This window comes from Corvus brachyrhynchos, unplaced genomic scaffold (genome assembly GCF_000691975.1).
Source record: "Corvus brachyrhynchos isolate BGI_N302 unplaced genomic scaffold, ASM69197v1 scaffold7, whole genome shotgun sequence".
In the NCBI taxonomy this organism is placed as follows: Eukaryota; Metazoa; Chordata; class Aves; order Passeriformes; family Corvidae; genus Corvus; species Corvus brachyrhynchos.
Window position 1 is genome coordinate 6,636,340 of NW_008239054.1, and position 16,827 is coordinate 6,653,166.

Here is a 16,827-nt window from a genome sequence, read left to right on the forward strand (position 1 = left end):
AGAGAGAGGCAGGGGGCGAGGCGAGGGCTTTGTCGAGTTGGTTGCCACTATCACCCGCCCACAACTGCCTTTGGTTTTTGTCACAACTTCAGTACCTGTGTGTTAGCGGAGGGTACGCGCGGGTCCGGTACCGGGGCTCCCCTGAAGATGGCAGTCGCTTCTTGTGTAATGCTGGCGGCCGGGGCTCGCTTCCAAGACAGCCCCCGGTGAAGCAAGTGACTGCTGAAAACCTTCCCAGCTGTAATTTAAGGAAGCCCCTGTCTGCTCCCCTTCGGTTCTCAGGGTCCGCGGGGAACAAGCTGAGAGCAGCAGTGACAGGCTGTACTGCTTCGTGATAGTGTTTCCGTCCCTAAAATGACTACCAAAACCTCTCCTCCCAGGGTGGCTGCTTTTAATTGACGTAAATTTGTCATAGTATTTTTTTTTAGATATCTCTGAGCAGAAATGCATGGAGGGCAGTACTGCTGAAGATGTCACTTAGGAAGGAGCACGCTGCCGTCCTGTCGTGTTTAGTGAACGAGACTAGATACTGACAGGGAATACAGGCAATATCAGCCTAGAGTAGCTGCTTGTTTCCTTAAAAAGATGTATCTCAGGGAACTCTGCAATGGTAATGAAAAGAATTATGGGGGATTTTCTGAATGGCATTACCTGTCTCATAAAGTGAGACATCTGTTAGGAAAAATCACAGTTCTCCTAGTCCTGTTTTCATTACATTATTCTATATTAGTTCTTCCCTTGGATTGAATTATTACAAAAATAACATATGCATAGGAATTAGAGAAGCCTTGGCAGGATCTTCCTTCATACAGTAACATCTTAATCAATAATGTGCTGCACTTTATTGCAGTCAAAATACTGTGAAGTTCTTAATAGAGATTTTGGGTTCTGAACTAGGTCGTTATCATTAAAATATTCAGGAAAAAATACCGTGTTTGTTGTGGAATGAGTATCAGTTTCTTAAAAATTGTATTTTTACTGTTTTGTACTCCAGGGACATAAGAAATCAGGGTCGTGTTGCTAGCTTGCTGTGTTGCTTTGAATGCTTTTAAGCAATTAATAAATGGATGGTTATGGAATAGTAAGTCAGGCGAACGTATATGTTTGGAGTGCAGTTGGATCATTATTGTGTGCTTAATAGTGACAAGTAAATAAGTTGGTGTCCATGAAGAGTGCTAGACTGGCTGCACCCAAACAGAATAGACCAATGTCTGGAATAGCCATTAAGTACCTAATGGCAGCACAAACTTTTTCACTCGGTTCAGACATTACCTTTTTCCTTCAGTGCACTTACGGTAAGCAGGAGGGTAGCTGGCTCATCATGCCCACTTGATTCTCAGCCTATTTTCTGAGGCCGCCAATAAATAGATATGCCTGAAGGGCCTGGATCCTTATCATTGCATAATCAGGGACCAGCGAGTAGTTCTCCCTCTCAGGGCTTCACAGGTGGTGCTTGTGACATTGTTGGCTCTTGAAAGAGAGAATGTAGAGCCTTGAACACATGGGATTTTTCAATAGCTTGAAAAATAATTGCAGTACATTTATAATACTTAGGAAATGTATGGCAGTGATTTACTAACTCATGTATTCTCCCTTGTGTCTCTTCATAATCCCCCGTTGTTGCAGTCTGATCTTTGTATTGCAATTTTCCATAATGCTTTAACTAAATGCTTGTGAAAAACAATAATGAAAATAAACAGACTAGATTTTTTTTATTTTTTATTTTGCATTCAGGTAGTTTTCTGTCAAGTTTGAACTGAATATTCTAGCTTGTTTGATAGTCCTGGTGTGTATAAGGAAGAATTATAATGTCTTTACTTTCTGACCAACCATCTGAAGATCTGCAGTGTGCCTTCTAAGGTCAACTGCTGTTTGTCAGCACTTGAACTCATTAACATTTGAGTACATGAGCAGCAGCTCTAGTGTTTTTCAAAGCATTTAAATTGAATTAAGCACTTAAGTACAATGTTTAGTTTGTGTCTCAGTTGAGATTGTGTGAATTACATCTTTGTTATGAAATATGACCACAGGTTACATCATGTACAAAAATGCAGAGGCTTCTGTTTTGGGTATTTTTGATCTTTAAATGTGCTTGAAATGTGATCCTGATCTAGCCTGGTAAAATATTTTGCTACTTCTTGGGCATGCCTTCATCTATTTGGGCATTCCTATGTAGGCTCAGTCAATGAAACAAAGCTCAAAGGTAGGCATTTGCAGAACTCTGGTCTAAGTGGCTTTACTTTTTGCTGTTCATTTCAATGAGAGTGGGAGTCTCTCTCTAGATGAGGCTCCTGGGCAAAATTTCATAACCGTGTTATTTTAGAAACTCAAGAATTTATAAAGTGATCATCTCTAAAGAGTCTCATCCAAACCCCATTGAAATTAATGGCAGTAATGCACTGATTCCAGCGGCCCTTGGACCATGTCCTAGAAGTTAAGGGTACTTCATAGTTTATGGCTTCAGATCAATAACCATGATACAATAATTCTTTTTTTTCCATCCCTGTGATTGTAGCTTTAGTTGGTTGAAAAAGCAAAGAAATATTTTGCAAAATAATGAAAGAAAAAACTCTACGTATGCTAGAAATTGCTCAAGCTGCACATAAATCAGGAAAGATGATTTCAGCTTAAGTACCCTGACACACATCTGTTGGAGGAAAAAACCAGAATAACCCTAAAATAAAGGAATTGATCATTCTAGTAGACACTATTATCAATTTCAACAGTAATTGATTTGCATCAGGCAAAAACTGACCATATAGTAGCTGGAGGAATAGGCATCTTGGAAGAAGGCAAGGGAAGTTAATGGAAGTTGGATATCTGTGCTTCTACATCTGGACATCTTCCCTCAAATATGCACTGGATTTTCTGATTTCTTGTAGGAGCAGTGCTGCAAGTGGTGTACAGACAGTATGAATTTGTTTTGAATCTAAACATGGGTAGCCAAGAAACATGTAAAGACAAGAAGTTTTTGAAGATCAATGTGAGTCTTGACAAGCTAAAAAAAAAATCTTCCTGAAGTAAATGGGTAAATTATCACAAAGAGGAAAGAATATTTGTACTGGGGGGGTGAGATTATTTAATTTTCTCTAACTACAACAAATACCTTGTGGTAATCATGATATAATCTCATCTTTGTGTAATAATACACTCTAATACCTTTAAACAGCGGGTTGGCACAGAGGAGTGAGCTCTGGAAAATTCACAGGACTCCACAAAATCTGAAGGAAAACATGAGCTTATTGACATGATACATATTTGCCTTTTTCTATTCTTTAAGTAGAAAGTGCCTTTCCTAATTTATCTGACAAGAAATTACAGTATAGGCATAGTATGTGTAGACTTTATTTTCTTCTTCTTTTTTACTAAAAAAGTGCATGTGTTTTCAGTAAAACTCTCAAAGCTTAAGAAAGGCTGTGCACCCGTCTGAGTCATTCTTACCAGCTATTCTAACTTTTAAGGGACCCTGAGCCCCCAAATAAAGACGCCTCTTCCAGAAAGTCCAGTCATGAGTGCTGTCAACAAAATCCACTCATATCTTGTTCCTGCAAGTGGAAATAAGAGAACTATTCACTTTTGCTAAGTATGGGGAACACATTATGGAAACAGGAGGGCAGGTTTGTGTCAGTGGTACAGAATAAGGTGTCTGTCCACTGGAGTTCAGTGCTCAATAACACATGGTGGTCCTCAGAGAGGGACAAAGAGCTACTGGTTGCTGTCTGAAAAACTCCACCATAACTGTAACAGGACTGAGCAAGGGCACCCCCCACCCCCGAAAGAAGTGCATGTGATGTGTTGGTTTGGCCCTCTGTCTCAGGAGGCATAGATCCAAGTCCCTCTAACAGTGCCTGGAATTGCAAGAGGAAGTATAGTGTACCAAAGTCAAGTAGGGTCTCTGGGGGTGAGCCCTGTCATGCTTGTGAGTGCTCTGAGCACTAAATTGTCTGGAGCCTTATTTTGATTTCAGGAGTGCTCGCAGTGGGACAGGTAAGGTGGTGTTGTGGTCATCTGAGGGTAACAGCTGAATACACAGGAGATGTGAGGGTCTGAAAGAGAGTCAGGCTTACAGCAGACAGAGGTGGTAGACTTTTGTTCTTGTATCGTCAGGTGAGCATGTGTCTGGCATATGTTGAGGTGGCTGGATAATTTCTTATCTTCAAATATTACCGAGTTCTTTCGCTGTCTGATATTTGCAGAGAGTGAGGCATTAAAATGCACTACGCTACGTGTATGGTGACGATGGCTGTCTGCTCTGCTGGTGACACTCTGCTTGGAAGGGACGTACTTCTTTAAATAGTCAGTGTCTCCTCTGACTTTTGCGTAACATGACTCCGTTTACGACATTACCTCCTTTTGCTTTAGAGTTTTGTAAACTTGGAGGGAATAATCTAAAAGTTAAGTGTTTATGTTAATTCTATGCTGGCTTCTCCGCTGATGTTAAGATGTGGGTGGGGAGAGGAGAGAAATCATGTATTCACTGCACCCACTCCTCTGGGTGCGGATCCCAGACCTGCAGAATGTATATCCTCTAAATATCTCTGCAAAGAGACTAAAGCCAATTTCTGGCATATGTCTTGCAATTTCTTGTATAACTTATCCTATGCATACTGCAAAACACAGTTATAGAATCTTTTGATTCAAATGCCAAACACACTCCATCAGCATGGAAAAACCATTTTTTTTTAATAAATCTCGGAAGAAGTACCCATTTGCATTTGAAGAAAGAGGGGAAGGCCCTATCCTCTGATGTGGTTATCAAACAGAGTTAATTACTCAAGTTTGTGGAAAAGATGGGGTGTAATATCCTGGTGATAACTGTGAAGAAAATATTTGCAAGAGGAAAATGGAGAGGAAGGAGCTAGATGAGAGAGATTTAATGATGGCATGCACAAAGAAAGTTGTTGATTCACTATTTCTATTGTTTTAATTAAATACATGTAACTGTTTGGAATGACATCATAAATAGCACTGAATATCGAGGCTACAAAACACCATCTTGCATTAATAATCTGAGTATGATGATACATGTGCATCTCAAGCTTTGTTCTCTGCTTTCAATTTCATTGCTTTATGGATGTTCCCATGACATAAGGCAGAAGAACAATGCCTTTGAGCAAACTGCAGAACCTGGAAACCAAACAGGTCTTTCATGAAAACTCAAGTGGAGACCTTTGTTATTACAGGAAAGGAGATACTTTTCCTTAGGAAGGAGATACTTTTCCTTAGGAAGCATGCAGAAGTCTGGCTCAAGGAGTCAAGTGGTAGAAATTAACAGAGGAAAACCCCCCATGATTCATTTCAGCTCAGGTAATTTTTGGGGTAGCTGGGGTTAGCAAAGATGTGTACTGAGATCAGTGAGCACAGTTATGACTCAGTCCTGTGGAGATGTCTGTTAATACATAGCAGCCCCAGATATCCCAGGAAGCCTGTTTCAGACTCTGGGACTCCAAACTGAGATGGTACAGTGCAAATACATCTCATTTTTTCAAATTTATTTTTATGCTAGGAATCTTGGAACTAAATCAGTGACAGAGCCTCAAACTTTTCAGGAGCCAGATGCACTGTTCTCTGATTTGTGGGTCTAGCTGAGCTAGAAATGAGATTTGCAGTACTTTTGTGGTTCTTGGGCTCCAGCATTAATGGACCAGTAGCCTGACTCCTGAAGCAACCTCATTCAGCTACACCATTGCTCTGACTCAAAGAAGGCAGTGTCCCTAAGAACAGGTGGAATACGTTTTCAGTCACCCTGTGTCTCCCCTTGCCATGCCACTGACACTTAAGGGATGCCTTCTTTGCTAAGCAGGGATTTCTCTACTTGCAAATGCTTTTGCTGTGGGTAAGATCTGCTGGATTTGGGGATTGCTTGGTACTGCCTGCTGAAATGGGACATACTGGGTGGCAAACACCTTTTTTTATTTCTTTTTTACCCTCTTGTGATGGAATAGCCATGAAATCTCATTGCTAAGTCAGTGATTGATGCCCAATTTCTGTGCCATTAATTTTTCATTATCATCAGCCTTTATTTCTGACAATTTTATCCATAGTATTTTTCAAACAAGTTTTATCAAATGTGAATAAGAAAGCTAACAAATTAAAGACAGATATCCACCTTCTGTCTGAAAACTGTACTCACAAAGAATGAAGAATATGGGGGCTAATTCATCAGGGTTGTCCAAGCTGTTGTTACTGAGGCTTCTGAGAGATGAAGGCCCAGATAACAGACTAGCTGCTGTAAAGTGAACATCACAAGTTTGAGCAATAGGATTAGAAAACTTAGGTTTCCTACTATGGCCATGGTGCTTACCTTAAATAATTAATGAGTTCTAAGATCAGAGGACCATTAGGATTATCCACATCTTACAATACAGACCGTGTGTTTCACCTGGGATTTCTGCCCTCTCTGCTGCAAACTAGAATATGTACTTCAGTAAACCTCTTGTCTTAATGTTCCCCCTTATCCCTAGACAACTTTTCTCTGTGATTTGCTTGAAACCCCTTTAAAGGTCCATTGCTATTTCCAGCTTAAATGCTACTGACCCTGCAGCTGCTGATGCCATGAGAGAAGCAGCTCCCATTTTTTTTACATACACTGCTCTCTCTGCCATACCTTCCCAGCTCCAGGCTTGGGACATCACCAGCAAGAGAGGGGGATCAAGGCTTTCTGACTTTTATGGCTGTCTAGGGGATCCTTCCCTTGTATGAGGAACTCTGATGGATTTGATCCTGATGGAATCAAAGACTTCTTTGCTTTGGCAGATTGTCACAGACTTCATGTGGAAACGTTGTATGCTTGCTTCTTTGCAAGCTGGGTCTGCCAGACTCATGTGCTCTGTTGCTGAGTAGATGGTTCTGCAGAACCTTTTTTGAATTCTTGGCTGAACTGATTTTCTTCTTTACACCTACCTTTTTTTTGACCTATTTTGCCACAATCCCCATCAGAGGAACTTATACTCTCTGTCTGATTAAGTTATTTCCAGAATCTCATTTATTTTATTTATTAAATAATCACCACCACATATCTCTAAAAGAACCTACTCTTTGAATCTTTTATGTCATTAAAGTAGTTATGTATTCTAATTTGCCATTTACCTTGGGTAGGCCTCAGTTTCTGCTGCAGCTTCGTTGAACTACAGAATTATGTGAAGAATCATGTGCACAATAGGTGTCTAAGTAACCATTTTACGTCCAAAACCTCCAGAGACAAAGAGTAAGAGGCCCCTTTTGGGATGCTAATTAACTTCCTTTCCACTGTTTACTGCTCCTGTTTTCACAGGGAATTAAGTGTTTTTCTAGCAAGGAATAAATCTCTTTCTTTACTATTTTTACTCTATATGAAGGGGCAGTTTTTGACACACTAACACTTAGTGTGGTACAAAATACAACACATAACATTTTTCAAGCATTGTCATTCAGATACACTTTCGTGAGTATCTTATCAGCAACATGTAGGTATATTTTAGTATACACATGGCATAAAAATATTAAGCTCTGTGTTTTTGTGGGGTCTTCCATATAATTTTAAAGCTCTGTAAAAGCACCTTCGGTTTTGCTTTCCATTCTCCCCTGTGAATTTGGCAAGCCCGAAGTATTAATAATTTACAGGAGGTTGACCAAGAGAGAAAGCCAACTTTCTCTTTTTTTTTCCCCATTCACTTTCTCTCTTTCTAAACATTACAAGCAGGACCAAATTCCATGTTGTTGCTGAGAGTCTAATCTGGAGGGATGTGCTAGTGGCAGCAAGACTGTGCAATGTAGCAAAATAAATTAAGTTGCAATAGTTGCCTGTATATAAAGTGACAAAAAAATTTTGCATCTTTAAACTTTGCCAAGCTCCCCTCTTCTCCTCATTTTTTGCTGTCAAGCATGCTAATAATATCAGCTACACATCATTTTTTCTTTTTTTTTTTTTTTAAGAGTTTCTAGTTAGGTCCCTGAACTAAAGATTTGCTTTCCAAAAGCATGGAGTGATTTGCATTTTCTGTCAACAACAGTGGGAATTGCTGAATGCTCAGCACTTTAGAAAGCCAGCCCACCTATGAAAATGCAACGTGCTTCTATGAGGAGGAGACCTAGAATTGCCACTTTTAATTAAGAACAAAGGCACTCATCATTACTTGCTTTAAATTTTCAAATTGCCTGGTGGAATAAAATGCTGATTTCACTCAGCCTTTGGGACAGAGATCTTTTCAGGATCCATGGCAGTATTAAATATCTTTTAAAATTAGATTATTACATCTCAAGGATCTTGTAGTTGAGAAATATGCAAGGTACGGATATTTTTAAAAACCAATCAATTAAAAAATAGTAAATTTTTTAATTAACACATATTTGGAAGCGGTGTGTTTGACCTTGGCAAAAATAACAGTTTGTATGAAGTAAACAAGAGGAGTGGCATGGTGGGAGTACTGTGTCCCTAGGGCCTTGTTACCCAAGGCAGGTCTATATGGCTGGCACAATTATGTCATGGGTGGGTATCAGGAGGTGTTATCTCAATGTCAGCAGAAGCCCTTACTGTAGTTACAGCAGCAAACATCTTTTTTAACAGATTGAGCAAAAGTTATTTCATGAAAAGGGGATAGTTTACTGAAGGGTAGAAAGTGTGTTTTCCTTAACCACTCAAAAGTTTGGTATTATTAGAAATAATTTTTTCATCCACTATAGAGCAAGTTACCAATTAAGCCACCTCTGAACATTAAACTTGATAGACTGAATTGCTGCTTTTGTGTTGGTTTTTTTTTTTTCTCAGCTTTTTATGTGTTCTTGTGTCTTTCTTTTCAATCTTTCGCAGTTTGTCATCTTCATTCTCAAAGTGTTGCCACTAGAATTTGATCTATTACTTCAGGAATAATCTCACCATTGCTGTATATACTTGTAATTTTATCTCTTTTCTTCAAGCCTCCTGTTCGGAATGGAGGAAATTAATTTGATCTTTGTGCTGCACTGCTAGGAAAGAGGAAAAAGAGGCAGAGAGGAGATTTTCAGGCTACACATGAGGAGTGAGACACTAGGGTTTGAGGCAAAAATAAATTTTCATTTGCTTTCTCAAAATGAATCTCTCTAACTACAAGCAAATCTAGTCAGACTTGGTAGTGGTGCCTTTGGTCTTAAAATCAAGTCAAACATGGTTAGAAGGGAAAAAGGGATTTTACCTTGGTATCTATTTGAAGGATCCTTAGGTGCACTACATCCAGGTCGAATGCACCTCAATGCCCACCACAATGCACACCACAGTGCACACCCCCAAAAGATCTGGTATAACATTCTAGGTTTTACTAATTAGCATATCTATCAAAAATTCCCCAGTGAGAGGCTCGAGTGAGCCCCCCTCCCCAAGGAGCCTTCCCCTGATGGTTCTATCTTGGTTTACAGAATGTGTTCTGGAGAGGACCTTGGGGTCTGGGGCACACTGATCCCTAGCTACGAAGCTTCTAAAATGTTTAGTCTCCCAGCTTGACAAACAAGCCCAAGAATGTAGGCAAAAGCACTAAGGGTACAGAAGTTGTAAAGAGGTATAAAAGGGATTTAAAAGAAAAGGCAAAAATTCATCGTGACATCAGTAGGACAGGTGGACATAGATAGCCTGGTCACTTGGATGGTGTTATGGGACGTAAATAATTTTAGCTGAATAGCAGCTGCTTAAAAAGCTGGGACATGTTACAGCAGATAGTAGTGTCTTGATAGTGAAGCTGCTCTTGGCAATAGGTAGAGACTTGGTGTCAATGTCACAAGAGGAGTTGCCATCCACAGTAAATGTATTGGTTTCCAATACATTACCAAGGTTTCCTAGGATGTGAGAGTGCTCTGTACTCTAATTACACTGAGCAATTAAGCAACAAGAGCAGAGGCACATGGGACGAGAAAGGGTGAATGATAACCTGCTTTGAAAAAACTAACATGTGAAGCTGGGATTAGAACATCCTATAAATGTTAATGGGTGTTACTCAAGGGGGAGGAAGCTGTGTGTGGGAGGCGTGAGGTGACATATAGATTAAATATATAGCCAGCCTTTAACACAGTTAATACAGTCTATAATCAACCTCTTACATGAACTAATAACTGTTTAAGTGATTTACAGTTCAGAAATACTGATCAGGGGATTGAGAACTGAATTTAAAATGCTATAAAACCAGAGGATAATGTGGCAAGGCGGACAACACCGAAAAGATCTCTCCTTTGGAAAGTATTGGCTATGGACGACACATTTATGCCAGGTGTTTGGGGTTTTTTCTATTTTTAATTTCTCAGGACTGTGCTTCTACGAGGGACCACAATTTCCTCCTACAGTTTCCCTCATTCAGAGAGGAATTATTACTCAGTTTGTGTGGAACTCACAAAGGAGATGCCAACAGTGAGTCATCTGGTCACCAGCTCTGTCCTAAGGCTTTCAGCTAAATCTTGCAAAAGCTACCTTAATGTACTGAACAACAATACCTTTGATAAAGCTCCCCAAAACAGTATGGAAGTGTTTAAAGTCAAATGGCCTTCTGACACTGAAAACAAATTTCAAAGTTAGTTCTATTTCAAATGCTTCACAATTGAGAAATGGATGTAAGATGCAGTGAGTTGATCTATCATCTTAAAATTTCATCATTGTTATGTTTTAGTAGTAAATTTTGAGGGTATTGGGCAAACTCACTTGAAAGACTACCTTCAAATGTGTGACAGGGGCTTAGTAATATGCTTTTGTACGTATTAAGACTCAGCAGATGCTATCCTGAAAACGAAGCTGATACCTGTATGATCAACCACGAGCGTGGCAAATACGGCTATTTTATTCATCAAAATGAAAACACACAGGCTTTTTTTGATGCAAGTTTTACAGGATTAATTAGCAATAAAAATACTATATAAGAAACAATTGTCTGGTTAGACAGTTAAATGTTTCTGTCAGAAAGCAGATTTTCAGGACACAAGCAACCGGAGGCTGCTCCTGTTCATAATCTTGTTTGCTCCTTTGCCAGGCATGGGTTAAATGCAGCAATGCTGAGGGCACACAGAAGTAGCACCAGAAGAGGACTAGTCTAGTTTGAAGCTGATCATGTATAGAATAAGGGGATGCTCCCTTAAATGTATGTCCATCCATATGGTGCTGAAACTGATTTCATAGCCTCTGATAGGCCATTGCCCTCTCATGAATTTAAAGACACTGGCTGAGCAACAGGGGTTCAGTGAGGTGTGGTGGCAGATCTGTGTCTTTTTGAACACTGAAGGGGATATTGGATAGTCAAACCACATTTTTTCTGTTATCTACCTGTAAGCCAAAGCTATGACTCAATGGAGCCCCATGTACCCACTTAGCTGGTAGGAAGATTTAGGCATAGGAGGAGCAGTTCAGAGCACCTCAGCTGCTCAGGTTTGGCAGCATGAATGCCTGCTTTCCTCTCCTCTCCATTAGTGTAGTCAATGCTGAAATAATGCTGGTAAGGAAGGCTGGCCCAAGGACTATTCACCAACAAAATCCTGTTTAAGCCTCTAAGAAAGGTATTAAATGGGATTTAAGCAACATCTTGGCCTATACTGGCCCTCTGCTCAGGGAAGAATTTAATCTCAAGTTAAAAAAAAAAATTAAAAATATGTTTTCAGTAATCACATTATAGAATCATAAGACTTAGGAATGGAAAATACCTATTAAGTCATTGTGTTAAATTGTTGCTATGCAGACTGTGCTATGAGAGTGTGCTTCCTACTCAGTATTGTGCCCGGACAATGTGTTAAATTTCTCAGTCTAGGAAATGTCCATAATAAATTTTGACCTTCCTGCATTTGATTTGTCCATAGCCTTGCACAGGAAGAAAACCAGTATCTCCTTCCCCACACGAAGGGCTCCACGCATCCTTGCTGCTTTCTGACTATGGGCAATGGTGATGAAGGAAAGCAAGGGCTATGCAAGGTTTTTTCACTACCCTAAGCAAGGGTATTTCTTTTTCACTCTGTGTTTGTGTATAAGAATGCATTGGGCTCTTTTCTTGTCTATCCAGTTGCACAGGTATCTTGGCAGAAGGGTCACTGTAGACAGATAGTGATGAATTGAGTGTATCTCCTGCTTGGAGCTGTTTGCTGGGCTCAAGGTAGACATTATTTGCTTATTTATTCATTATTATTTTGCTCTTTTTACTTTTATTTTTCTATTTACTTCCATGCCCTCATGTCATGCAACATATAGATTGTAATTATAAATTAGAATGTTTATAACTCGAATTTATTTGGAGATTTTCTGTAAAAACTTCTTAGTTACATGTCAGTTTCAGAATAATTTGTTGACCTGGAACACCATGTTTTTAAAATTAAAATTAGACAAGCCACTCTTACCTTCTGCAGCAAACTAGTAGTTTCTTTTTTTTTTAAATGTCAGCCATTCACAAAATAAATTGCCAAGCTCTGAACATATAATTTCAAATTTGATTTATACCAAATTAACCTTCTGCTTATGAGCCCTTCCATTTTTTTTCCTTTCAGATTATTGAGTCATGAAAACCTTTGAGGTTTCAGGTTTCCATCCCAGCTTGGCACAGGGAATTCTTTTGAAACCTTGAGTTTCCACAAGATGGTGAAGCACTTTGCTATTCAGCTGCATATACAACGAGACTTGCTGAAAATAAGAGTTTTTTTCTACTCAAAGAAGCAAGCATCTCCCAGATGTCCTTCCTTTCCTTGCCCCTGGGCTTGGCCCCTGTGTTTCCTTCCCTTGCCTATGACAGCATTCCAGTAGGTGTGGGAGGCTTCCTGTGGATGGGGAGAGCTTGAATGGAGGAAAGGGGTCACCCACGTGGCTGCCTCGAGAACAGTGGCATTGCTGCTGTGAAAGGGGCAGGGAAGGAGGTGCTTGTCTGAGGGGTGAGGCAGGCTGCAAGTCCTGGGGAGCAGAGGTGCAGGTTCTCCTCTGGTGTGGTGATCCTATGTATGATCCCTTCTCACCCTGGTGAGTTTTGATTAGCAGCAGGGAAGATTTTCTCCAGCATTACTATTTTCTCTGCATTTCTGCATGTACAGCATCCGTTCAATTTCGTAGCCTGGCATATGACTTGGAAAACTGCAAATAGTGTGCTGAAATTACTTAGCTAGCTACAACAGTATGTGAAATGCCTGTCAAAAGCTATGTGACTGTACATGGGAGGAGCAGACCTGAATGATGAATTTTCTCACAACTACCACTGATTTTAAGGAAAGCATGGGGTTTCTGACAACAAGCAGAACCAGGAAAAGGATGTACAGCTTTAGGCTGATGCAGCTTTTGCACTAGAAGTATATAAGATATTATCGATATGCAAAAACTTCATATTCTCTGTTTGATGTGTATGAAGCCAATAGAAAATATGTTTGTGCAAGATAAAACAAGCTGAAGCAATCTTCTGACCCAATAGCATACAGGTTGCTGTACGCAACTCAAATGACTTCAGTATGCAACCACTTTGATCAACCCCTAGAATATCTATTTTCAAAGGAATCATATGAGTTTGTGTATTGATTTGTCACCTGTGGTTGAATATTTCTCCTACAGAATGTTTAAAATGACACATGTTTAAAATTAGACTTGGCAGGGCAATTTGCCTAGAGATTATTCTTGTGAAGTATTGATTCACAGCATTGCTGTGAGCTGGATTACTGTCCAAACTGGAAAAGCCAGTCGTTGAGAGGTCTTTATCCTTTAATAACAATTAGCTGCTTTCTTAGAGGGACAGCCGACTGAAGCAAAGGAAAGCCGCAAAATGTCGGGCAACCAGGGAATCTAAGGCCTTCTCTTCAGGGATGTGGACTGCTGACGAAGAGAAAGAAAAAGAAGAAAAGCACCAAAAAAGATGGTTTTCTGGAGCTGGAAACTAGACACACTGATGCTGTTTGTGTTACTAATAATTAGGTGCTCTGAGGAACTGAATCGGACGCGCCTCTCTCTTCTCGGGCTTTTACCCACCAGCTGCCTGATTGATCAGAAAAACCTAACGGCAGATGTGTTGCCCGCGGTCCATTTAGCCTTGAAACATTTATACAAGCATAAATGGATGTTGAAGAACTATGAACTCCAGATATCATTCCATGATACACAGGTAAATGGACATAGGTGTAGAGTTGTGCATTGTTTGAGCCCCCTCTGTGAGCACAATTCAGAATGCTTGTGACTGAATCCCTTCCCAGCAAACCCTGCTCTGCTGAAGTACAGCGAATGTGGCTGTCCAGAAAAGTTTGGGCTCTTGGGTGGATGCCTGACTGTGATGTGATTCTTGCAGTGCAATTGTGTCCTACTGGTGCTAGAAGCAGGAATAACGAGTGTGCAAATCTGGGGGGTTTGCAAGCACCTATGGCTCTTGAAGAGTGTCTGAGGTTTCCAGAAAGTGATCCCCAAATCCATGGCTGGAAGAGTCACTCTGTTCTTCTGCACTGTCTTCTGCATCTTGCTCTTCCAGCTTTCCACAGTAACAGCTTTATAGATCGCTGCCTTTCTCTTCCTGCTTCTGCACGAGCAGGAGAGAAGCCTGTGCTGTGCTGTCAGAGCAGGGTGGTGGTGCCAGTTTAAGGAAAAATTAAAGGCTGATATGAGAGGTGAGGGTATATAAAGAATATTGATAAAATGGGGATATAAAGAGTATAGTGATTATATCTGTCTTTGTAATTGTTTCAAAGTTGAGAGAGGCTTCTTTTAGAATTGAGATATCTCTTCACCTTCCATACAGAAATTAAGGAATTCTGTTTCTAAAACAGGTCTTTTAGTCTGGCCAAAATAATTGCAACAAAATTAAGAGGAGGAGCTCATATATCAGGGCGATCTGGGACTGTAAACATATTCTTAAGGAGATTGTCACTGATATGAATTTCTGTTTCCTGAATCAGAGGCCTGTGGTGGGGCAGATGCCCTCAGACTCATACACACTTACAGGCTCCCTATGGTGCTTAATATTTTGAAGTTGCAAAGTAGTGTGTCTCAACATATTTGCTTATCTATAAGTCTTTAAACATGGAATGTACTGTTATGATGAAGTTATTAAAATTTGACATTATTGCACCAATAACAGTTGTGCTGTGTTATATAATGGGAAGAAGGTATGATACATCTTCCTTTGAAACTCTAGAATATTAGCCAAGGGAGAAATTAGAATGTAATTTTAATAGTGTATTTGGTTCATAAGCACTTAGGTATAATTTTTGAAGTGCTTAACATGTAACAAACATGATCCCATATGCTATAAAATTACTCGAGGATTGCTTCCATGTTTAATAATGGAACACAAATGTATCAACTGCATGTACTCATTAAGAAAATATCTGTCTTGTAAATTACTTTTAATACAATTATTTATTGTTTTATTTATTTGTCTGTATGTTCCTATAGATATGCAGTCCTGAAAAATGTGTATTTCTTAGTTTCTCATGTACAAAGAGTAACATTTCAGTTACATTTCAGCTTAAATATGTGGAAAGTGTGGATGTGAGTTTAAGTGGACAGCAATTAAAACCTACTGGTATTTGCTCAGATTCAGTGTTTCGTTTGGGCTGTGGGCAGTTTTGTGGAGGTGGAGGTTTATTTGCTAATTGTGTTTACGTAGTTTCCAGTTCTAGGAGCAACTCCAAAATATTTTTCCCCACATAAATATTCAGTGGATTTGAATTGCAGAACTTCAGCTCTGTCGCACTGACCTCTCAATTTGAATTGAAATATTGAAGTAATCTATAATTATCTTTTTGAAATAACCTCTGGAAAAAGACATGTCATGGTGACTTGTAAGAGATTAACAAAATGAGGATCCCTATGATTTCTGATTTTTCTTCCTGGTTCTGAGAGTAGAGTACACACTCTTGAGTTTTAAGTATTGATTACAGACAAGCTACAGAGCTCCTTGTGTTTAATTGTTTCTTAGGGACAGTATGGATGCAGGAGAGCTGATTTTTTTAATGTTGTGAGCCTAGATTTGCCATATGTGACCTTATACAACCTTTGAATTAGCTTCCTTTGAAGTAGAAAATATGGATACTTGTCTCTTTGGACGCAAGATCTGTCATGAGGGGGACAGATAATTGACTTTTTGGCATAGTTCACTAGGAAGAGAGAAAAGTTACATCGAAAAGTACTTGTGTTGCTTCTGCTGAAATAAAAAAATGGAAAGAAATCATGGGTCCCAATATATGATGATGCACAGGGCTTGAAAACAGTGTTGTAGTTGCATTCATGAGCAAAGGGAGCAGAGCTGTGCTCTGCCATGAGCCCCTGAAGTTTTGAACCCACATTCTCTGCTGCCCATGTGGGAGCACTGCCCTTTCACAAGGTAGGATGTTTTGTGCAGGGTGTTCAGTCTTTGGCTTTGCTACTGTTTTATTTCAACTAATTAAGCTGCCACTACTCCAGAACGTGAGTGGTAACTGTGAGTCAGGGGGAGCACGCTTGCAAGAGCTGTCTGAGTTCTTCATATTAAATGAAGCTACTTCATCTGGAGCCTTTGGTAAACTTTCTTCAGCATACTTTATTAACCTGGTGGCTTTGGCACTGAGCTGAGAATGGAATGCTTTCTTTGACTGATGTCTCTCAGATCTCCCATGATTAAACGTGCATTTCCTAATTACTGTGTTGTCAATTCCTTTTAAGTGGGACTCCCTTGAAAACTCATGATGTAGCACTTTCACGTTAAAAAAATGCTTAAATATTCACTAAGAATGAAAAGCAAGCAAATGAAAGTGATCTTGTAGTTCGGTAAATGGCTGCTTATCCATCAAACGGTACATCGATGTCTGCAATGTTTATTTATTTATACCAGAAGGACAGTGTTAACAGGACTGATGTATCTCTCTATTCCAGCCACCCCAAGCAGTGGCAGCTTGGGGAGGGGTGTTTTCCTGCCTCTC

General features: G+C 39.8%; 1 protein-coding gene across 1 annotated transcript in view; it reads left to right on the forward strand.

Moving 5' to 3' along the window:
• Positions 1–13,668: 13,668 nt before the first annotated feature.
• Positions 13,669–16,827, forward strand: part of GABBR2 (gamma-aminobutyric acid type B receptor subunit 2) — a gene marked incomplete at its 3' end in the record, with an annotated part of 253,995 nt that continues 250,836 nt past the window's right edge. The window contains exon 1 of the mRNA XM_017739111.1: positions 13,669–14,042. Within this exon, the coding sequence (XP_017594600.1) occupies positions 13,797–14,042 (246 nt within the window). The remainder of the gene's footprint in view (positions 14,043–16,827) is intronic.